The sequence below is a fragment of the Lactuca sativa genome, chromosome 6, assembly GCF_002870075.4.
Source record: "Lactuca sativa cultivar Salinas chromosome 6, Lsat_Salinas_v11, whole genome shotgun sequence".
In the NCBI taxonomy this organism is placed as follows: domain Eukaryota; kingdom Viridiplantae; phylum Streptophyta; class Magnoliopsida; order Asterales; family Asteraceae; genus Lactuca; species Lactuca sativa.
In genome coordinates, this window is record NC_056628.2 from 55,299,136 (window position 1) to 55,309,290 (window position 10,155).

Genomic DNA, 10,155 nt, shown 5'->3' on the forward strand with positions numbered 1-10,155 from the left:
GCCCTATGTTTCCTACTAATCGTATCCTTCTACCAAGGCGCCTAGTGTCTGTGTGTGTGGCTCTTGTTAGAGTGTGTATTTTCCCAAATCTGACTATCATTAACAAAATATAGTTTGTACATTAATTGTTTAAGTGAAATGATCACTAAATATATGTAAAGGGTAAATTACTGTAGTACTTTAGTATTGTATTATAGGAACTACTGCTGTACTAACTACCTTAAACCGGATTTATATCAAGGTATTATGTGATTAATTGTACCATACTATCCATTATGAAACACGACAATGTAAGTCGTAAAAAGGTATGACGTTTGGCACCCGCGGACCTGCAGGTCCGACTGTAGCTAACATCAAGGTGTAGGATAGTCAATCCAGTATAGATTTATACGCAAACTCATGCTCTCCCTCCAAGAGACTCTGGCTACAACTCGGGCCACGACATTGAAGGCATGCTCCGATACAGTGGATCACAATTATGTTAACGTATTCATGTATATGTAATATATTGTTACTCGTTCTAGTATCGTTGTATATGTTCACTTTCTAGTATAGTTGTAAATGTTCTCTTTCTAGTATAGTTGTATATGTTCTTCTTCTAGTATAGTTATAAATTTTCTCTTTCTAGTATAGTTGTATATGTTCTTCTTCTAGTATAGTTGTAAATTTTCTCTTTCTAGTATAGTTGTATATGTTCTTCTTCTAGTATAGTTGTATATGTTCTCATAGTAATGTAATGTATATGTTCTCATAGTAATATAATGTATATGTTCTCATAGTAATAAGTACTGACTCATGAACGAATTGACTCATTGTATGATATTGCGTTCTAGTAATAGTTCTAGTATCTTCCTAAACTACCCATATGGTAGCTTACTAGTAATGTAACTGGTACGTATTAACATTGATGTATACTCTTGCTACTCAAGGGTATTTAATGAACTGGAAGAACCTTTATGAATGTATATGTACACAGGATATATAACTAATATTTAAACGACCTTCGGACGGGTACCCGATATCCCACCAGACCACATCTCAAGCGCGAAAAGGAAAAAGGGCGGGAAGGCCTTCCTAAGCCTTTTAAACATTTCTTATATAACTATACATATGTAGACATGCAATTTATAATAATATAAAAGCATCAAATAAGTTTTGTAAAACCTTTGAACATAATTATTATCTAAGAAAAGATCGACTTGACGTCAATCTATAAAACGGTTTGAAGGCATGGGTTTGATAAAACAGTTTAAGTATAAGGAAATGGTTGGAGGAAACACAATTGTAAATGAGTTTGAAATGAAACATACAGTGTAAAATATGGAGTTTTAAACATATAAAACGTTTATGAATATCATGTGAAGAAAACTGTTTGGTAAAACAGTTAATGAGTAACAAATCATTTAAATGTTGCTTATTAATCACATGTGATTTATATAATAACTAGCATGATTCTACTTGTATCCCCCCATAAAACATTTAAAACATTTAAATAATTGATTAAGGGGGTATGAACTCACCTGTTGCGAGTGGATCGGAAAGAAGTGTCGGATAAGTGCTTGGTGTCAAGTGAAGACTTAGACACGCACAAAGATCCTAATTACATATGAGGACATATGTATATACACAATTAGTCTTTAAACCACTAATAAACAATTTTAAGACACTCTAGGGCATGCTAAACACCTTATACAAGTGTTATAAGTCTCAAGGGTTGCATCTAAGTGTTGTAGGGATAGGCTAGTGTGTTTGGGGTTCAAGGGTAAACTCCCTTGGAGTTTACGGTTTTCATGATCATTACCCAAGGAGTTTACGGCAGCAAACTCAAGGGTTTACGGTCGTAAACTCTACACTTTATGACCATTTGTTGTTTTGAAGACTACTAAGCTATTCCAAGCATTCCTACTTCATGATTAAGCCTTAGGAAGTGTTGTGTGGCATCAAAACACTCCTAAATGGAGTTTACGGTCTAAGGACCATTTCTCCATGAGTTTACTACCTTAAACTCATGAGTTTACTACCTTAAACTCATAAGTTTGGTATTTGGGGGTTTTCAAGTCCTTAGCTCAATCATGGCAATAGTCTAGGTTAGATTTAGAGATAAGGAACAATCATGGGACATTTATGGGACTTTTACACATCTTTTGGTGTGTTTACGGTTTTGGGAGATCCCCAAACCGTAAACACCTATAAATGGTTGTTTTCATGATTTTTAGTTGATATACACCTCAAGGATGGATCTAGACAAGTCCCTAAGGCATTGTGAAGCATCTAGACACCCTAAGGCACTAAATTTGGTGTTTACAGTTTTGGGAGCCTCCCAAAACCGTGAACACCTTGTTCTTGGTTTTCTTGGGACTTTTCCTTGGAATAAACATGTATAGCAAGATTTAAATGACTCTAGGATAGAAGTACTTACATTGTGGAGGCTTGAAATTAAAGTCCAAGAACACTAGTGTGTGTTCTTGGTGTTCTTGGTGTTTTTGGAAAACTAATCAAAAAACAAAAATGGATGGATTAAAGGATGTACAATCACTAGATTAAGTGATATACCAACTTGAAAGGGCTAGAAACACATACTAGATTGAAGATCTTGAATAAATTCTAGGATGATACTTGAGAGGATTTTTGGAGTTTACTCTTTTGGTAAATGGGGAGTAAACATGAAATGACTAGTTTGGGGAGTAAACTAATGCTTATGCATGAGTTCACGGTTTTTGGATGATTTTTCGACCCAAACATAAAAGTTTGGTCATGAATTTCTAAGACACGAGGTGTTTGCGGTTTTTAAATTTCAAAACCCGAGACGGCACTTTCTTTCACCTGTTCGCTTAAAGAATAATATTAAAATAATCCAGCGAACTTTAAATTTGCTAAAAATAAGTAATAATGAAATTAACCTATAACTCGAAGTGATTGACTTTTAGGGTTTGACCGAATGAAAATTTAGAGTTGTCACAAGCATGCACAAGTAACGGGTCATCTAAGTCTGCTCTAAAGCAAACTCAAGGCAAAACATGGCCCTCTAAGTAAACATCCGGGCGCTCTCCGTTACCGATTCTGATCCCTGCCTCAGATCCAAAAAATCCTAGGCCAACCACTCACGCTCAACCCTCGTCACATAACGAGCACGAAACATCTATGTGAACTAATCCCAAGATACCAAAGCCCTCTGCTCAGCAGAATAAGATCCCGTGGCAAGTCTCCACCAATCCTTCGCTCCAGACATAAAAGGTTCATAGCGCACCTGACCCTATAGTCAGTTTGGAAAGAGTAGGTGAAAAAGCATCCCTCAATGTAAAATAGCCACCTCATGGCTATAATCAGGTCCTAAACTCCATCCAAGGTCGGGAGCTTCATATTATCGAAGTCCCGATACTGAAAGACCCAACCCGGTCCAGCACTTGCAGCGGCTACGGTTGCGGAGGCTGCATCAACAGCAGTCTCGGCAACGGCTGCGTATCTCTCGTCAAAAATCTCTATCATCATGGTCTTAATAGAACCAAACAACTCCCGAATCTGATCCCGAACAATGGCCACAACCTCCTCGCGGAGGATCTCCCTGATCCTGGCATCCAACTCATCTGACCCAGTCTGCCTGCCGACTCTCAATCCTGATTCGGACCCAATATGAAATTGCCTCGTACTCACCATACTGAAAATACACCAAAGAATTATCATATAATCCACATATCATGGTAGGGAACCAACTCCCGACAAAGCCCTAGGGGTTGTGACTTCTTTTCTACGCGTATGGGTCCTGTGCTTTCAGTAGTACGGGCCCACACTACCTTCCACACCTACCCGGGTTTGTCTCAAGGATCATCACAACGCCCTAATAAAACCCATAAGCATAGACGAACACTCGGTCCTCACCTCCTAGAGGAAAGGCTAAGCATCTCACGACTGGCCGACTGACCTTAGATGACTCATCCTACCACCAACTACCACATGACCCTCCATTGGTTCCAGATAGCTATTGCATGAACACTATCACATACCATATAGCTTAAACAACCTTAGGTTAAAAGATCCAATCCCACAATGGTTGGACTCAGACAAGTGTTGCACAGCAAAACTAAATCCTTTAACCTAAGACTATTTAACCCATGCAGTATGTGACTTAACGCATTCATTCAATAACTAGATCACACACAAAAGAGTCACACAACAATCAATGAGGTACTTTATACAAGATAAGGCATCAAATATCAGGCAATTCTGTCATGCGATTCCTGAGGATCCCTATCCTATCACTAGCATGTTGTTCTAATCATAACATAACAAAATCTCAAATAACTTGTGTGGTATTTGGGGTCACTTACCGGCTCCGGCTGCTCGTACACCTTGCATCCTCCTTAGTTATTTTGAAAACCATTTTTTTCAAAAAAAAAAAACATTTAAAAATCTTTTTTCCTTAGTTTGAGACTGGATTCACACGAGCGTTCCTCTAATTCACTCAAACCAAGGCTCTGATACCAACTTATAACACCCATAAAATTCAGGGACTCTAAGGCTCAAATCTGAACTCCAAATGTGTCTAAAAGGATAAAGTTTTCAACTTTATCCTTTGGAACCACCCCAAATGCGCCTAAAGCTCTTAATCAAGGCTTGAAACTCAAAGGCTTAACCATTAAAGCGCAAAAATCTAGAGATCCGGAACCCATCCTTTCCAAAAGAGGTTCTAACCTCAAAAACGTCCCAAAGGTTGATGCTTTATGTACATGCATGTCCAATGCATGTCTTGAAGCCAAAAAGGGAGAAAAAAGGGAAATACGCCCTAAAATCCATGCATGGCATCAAAGCATGACAAAAAGTCAGATCTAACCCACTATGAGGTCATCTTGCCATGGAGATTCATAAAGTTGCAAACTTTATGAAGTCCATGCATGCAACAACCAAGAATAAGGAGGAAAAGGGGCAAAAACTCAAGATCTAGCTACATATATAGATAAAAATCGGATCTTGAATACTTACAACAGTCCTCAAAAGTGCTAAACTGAAGATTAAAGGCCTTGCTTGCTAGATCTTTGCCTCATTCTCACAATCTTCTCCTTCTTTTGCTCCAAAAGGTCCCACCAACTCACAATATGAGAGGAAATTAAGGTTTGGGCTCACAAGGTCGATGTTAGGGTTTGGGATGCTGATAAAAGATCAGCCTCAAAGACTTAAAAAGATTGTATAGGGTGTAAACCCTAAAATTTAAGGTTTCTCATCCAGCCACCAACTTGCAGAGTTTTTCCTTACCAACTCGTCGAGTTGGTTCAAAAAGACTCGCGACCCAAAAACTTCCAACACGTTGAATTGAGGCCATCAACTTGATGAGTTCCAAGGAAAATATGCCTTTTTCATAAAAATTCTCATACCTGGGAATCAAGATGTTACACACTATCTCCTTTACTGGGTTAAATGATCCTAACTAAACTCCCTGAATCCCAAACTGACTGGGGAAATCACCTCGCTCAAATGACCACCCACCCTACTGATTTCGAACTCAAAATAGAAGATATCACGAGCCCTAAAGAATAATGAACCTTAACTTTTCCTTATGCCAGCGAGTATCCCACCGATAAACCTGAAATTGAAAACCCTGAATGATGCCGGACTCCAAGGCTGACATAACCAATCAAAATTTCTCCCACATAGACTTGACTTCACAACCTAAGCCGAACAACCTATCCATCCTGAACAAATTTACAAATACCCGAAAGCATACACTTCCAATCACCAACCAGATGCTCGATAAAAGTCAACCCAGCCATACAATTGCCTTCCATTAATCAAACCCATTCAAAGCGAAACTCCTCTACTGACGACGAACGAATTTGTGTTCCTGCTAACGCTAACTGATAAAGAACAACCATCACTACTCAGCTCAAAACCACGAATTTAATAACTTATCTGAAAAGAACCCTAACCACACAATTGAGAATTTTCCACTAATCCCAAATCCATAAGATACACCAAAAACCTTTATTTAACCTGTGACTCCCTGACACGTCTTTCCAACAATTGTTCCTATGAGAAAAGATGAGTAATCCATCCTGACACGTCTTTCCAACAATTGTTCCTATGAGAAAAGATGAGTAATCCATAAATTCCTCATTTACTTGCAATTCTTAACAATTCAGATGTACCCCCATCTAGCAAAACACCTGATACGTTAATGAATAACTTTTGATTTGATACTCCAAAACCGGTCTCCAACCTTGATAATCAATCCCTTCATAACAACTTGCAAGTAATCGAGATCATAATGCAAACATTCCAAGAGACTTTCTGATATACGACTGATACTCCCAACAACCTTTAACTATTCCCTTTATCCAAACCAGATGATTGTGTACCACCTGAATTTCCTCAATGTATCGATACCGAAAATACCATAATCAGAAGAAATCAACAATCATGAACACTGGGCCTGCATCCTATGTCTAAAATACCCTTACAAGGTCCTCAACCTAGGTCTGGATTGCCACCGAGCCCACAACATGAGTTTGGAATGCCTTACCCGACCCTCAGCCCATGTCTGGAATGCTCCCGAAATAATTTCGATCTTGTCGACATTACATCTTTAATCTGGAACTCGCAACTCACATCACGGCCAAAGGATTCTCAACCTCTTTTTGCCGCCTTGCAGGAACCTAAACAACGTCCCTTTCAGCGCTAACCGCACAACAAGCCATAACCATACCACACCCAATTCCTTTCACAGACTAGCTGCTACCAATGCAGAGCCTAACGCAATCATGGTCGCCCATGACCCAGGGACAGGACAACAACTGCACCTTTGATCCAATTCAAATTAAGGCTATCATCCAAAAGAACCATGTGAATAATTCGATCCAAGCTTCAAGGCTATCTTGTCTTTTTTTCATTTCTTTTTTTTTTTTTTTGCTTTTTTTTTTGTGAAGTTGGAGCTTAAAGAAGCCCATTAGATTTTCAGTAGACTTTTATTTGAATTATTATTATTTCTTGATGATTTTGATTTTGATAATTCGTGGTTCCTGTAATATATGGGTCACATTATTATTTCTTGATGGCTTTGTTATTCTAAGGCATATAATAAGCTTTTCAACACAATCTCACTTTTATTTAAGGACTTTTTTCTATAGTTTTCCGTAAGAAAAAAAAAATATTTGAAGGTTGACATTTGTAGGACGTTCGCAATCATTTCTTTAGGCCGGGTTGACATTCCGCTAAACCATGTGAGATCATACGCCCTGCATTCATTCCCAATTGCACTAGGATAACTATATTAAATACATAACATCTACCAATAACATTCACACCATTTTAATATAATTAATGTCATAATTAAAATAACCTTTTTATCATAATTTTAAACCACATTTTGTGGAATGAATATTATATACAGACTTGTTAATGTATTATGGAGGTTACGTACATGATTAATATTCCCTGCATGTTACCATGAATGGATCAGTACGTACTCGTATACATACGGACTGCTTCATATCAATCATTATCAATAATACAACCCACCCCCCGGTGCATACCTGGATTATGCACTCAATTTAACAGGTATAAATAACTGAATCAACGGTTTGGTTATACGTACTTTAACATTTCTTAACAACTGCATCATGGTCGCCAAACTAAATATTGTTCCAGTCTTGATCATTTTCCTCCTCTTCCAGTACTCATATTCAGCAAAGGTAACATATAACGTCCTAAGTTTTGGAGCCAAAGCCAATGGGCGCTTAGACTCAAGAAGTGCATTCCTAAAAGCATGGGGTTTGGCCTGTAATTCAACAAATCCCGCCATCATCTATGTACCCATTGGCAGGTACTTGATTGGTTCTGCAATCACATTCTCCGGCCAAACATGTAAGAGCAAAGCCATCACAATGAAGATAGATGGTACTTTGGTGGCTCCCTCAACGTATAATGCTGTAGGCAACGCCCAAGTTTGGATTAAGTTTTACCGGACTAACCATGTTACAATCTCCGGTGGAACCCTTGATGCCCAAGGTTCTTCTCTATGGGCCTGCAAATCCTCTGGAAAGACATGTCCTAAAGGAGCTACGGTTCGTATGCACCCCTTATAAACTTTTTTATATAGTTGTTTTTAAATTCCTTTCTAAGATTATATATATATATATATATATATATATATATATATATATATATATATATATATATATATATATATATAATCTTAGAAAGGAATTATATATATATATATATATATATATATATATATATATATATATATATATCATTAATGTTACAGACACTTGGCATCTACCATTCCCAAAACATAGTGATCAGTAATTTAAGGTCATTAAACAGCCAAATGTTCCACATCCTGTTATATGCATGCACCAATGCCAAGCTACAAGGGGTGAGCATCTCAGCACCCGGGCTCAGCCCAAACACAGATGGTATCCATTTATCATCTTCCACAGGCGTCACTATCTTGAATTCTAAGATCTCCACAGGGGACGACTGCATCTCCATTGGCCCTGGCAATTCTAACATCTGGATAGAGAAGGTGGTTTGTGGCCCCGGTCATGGCATCAGGTACATGAGTTTTTTATATATAACATCTATAGTTTTGTTTTGAACTATGATATATTATTATTCTTCTCCAAGTGTGTTTGTGTATGTGTTAATTAGTTGTGTTATGTGGATGCAGCATCGGGAGTCTAGGTTGGGACGTTATAGAAGCGGGTGTTCAGAATGTTACTGTAAAAACTGCGACATTTATAGGTAGTGACAATGGTTTAAGGATAAAGACATGGGCAAGACGTAGCAATGGATTCGTGAAGGATGTTGTTTTCCAGCATGCAAGTATGGTGAACGTAAAAAATCCGATACTAATAGATGCAAATTACTGCCCAAACAATGAGAATTGCCCGAATCAGGTTTCAGGAGTAAAGATCAGCAACGTGCTGTATGAGGATGTACATGGAACATCAGCAACACGGGTGGCAGTGAAATTTGATTGTAGAAAGGGGAAGCCATGCACTAATATCAGACTAAAGGATGTTAACCTAAAATATGCGGGTCAACCAGCAGTCTCCTCTTGCTCCTTTGCTGCTGGTACTGCTTCTGGATTACTTCAACCTACAAGTTGTCTCTAATTCAAGTACTCGATTCTAGGAAAAAAAAATTACGCAATCTTATTCGGGACTTTTATACATCCGAAGCAGACAAATAAAAGATTGGACATTTCCACCTCCAAAATTAGTTGAAGCACGAAAATTTCTGATAGACAATCAATCTGGTGTTTGATATAAACCGGACAACTTTTGATACATCCGAAAAAGCACAAACCTTTTTTCTTTTTGGGGTAGATCTAGTTGTTAATTAGTCAACAAAGTATGGAGGGACCATTGTGTACATAGATCCTCAAAAATAGGATAATTTCTTATTTCCTTTCCTATATGTTGTAACTTGTACTTTATATTCTTCAATATACAACATAGCTACTCATCCATATTTTTTTCCACTTCTCGATTTCTCTCTCTTCCCTACTATTGTCAATTGCGGCGGCGACTCCACCAGTGATGAATGTGTCTTTTTCACTAGCCGCTCTACTTCATATGCTATTATTAAGCGATCATCTTATAATTATTTTGTTGTGGCATAATCAGGTCCTGCCACTCCTTGCCTGTCCGAAACTCAAAAACTCACAGGATACGTGCATGGCACCGTTAGCTCTCCGGAACCCACAATTGTTGATGCAAGTAGGTAAAGCTTCTCCCTATCTTACCTATCCCTCTCAGCAAGAGGCTGACCAACTATTTATTCTTCTGCTTTATTCTTCCCTCTCTAAAGATGCCAAGGTTAGGGCATTCGGCCTAAAAATAATCGGTGAGGTATGGTACAATCTTGAAACTCCTACAAACACTACTCCATTTAATGGTTGCATACTCCATGAATAACTTCCTCAACTTCAGAAGGGAAATCATACGGTGTCCGATTACGGTTGTAAACTCAAAACTATATGTGATCAACCTGCAGTGATTGGTCTTCACAAAAATCACAGGTTATTGGGAGCTTCTTTCGAGACCTTCTCTATAACACAACTAGCTATAAAACCACATCCCTCTTTTTGTGACTTTCTCTCTCAAGCAGAAATTAATGAATTGTTTCTTACTTTCGCCTCACGTATCTTCTCTTCCA

General features: G+C 38.2%; 1 protein-coding gene across 1 annotated transcript; it reads left to right on the top strand.

Annotated features, from left to right (window-relative positions):
* Nucleotides 1-7,607: 7,607 nt before the first annotated feature.
* Nucleotides 7,608-9,480, top strand: LOC111905462 (polygalacturonase). The gene is made up of 3 exons (XM_023901152.3): nt 7,608-8,051; nt 8,258-8,547; nt 8,663-9,480. Exons 1-3 carry the CDS (start codon nt 7,608-7,610, stop codon nt 9,108-9,110), a joined length of 1,182 nt encoding a protein of 393 aa, XP_023756920.1. The 3' UTR covers nt 9,111-9,480.
* Nucleotides 9,481-10,155: the final 675 nt, after the last annotated feature.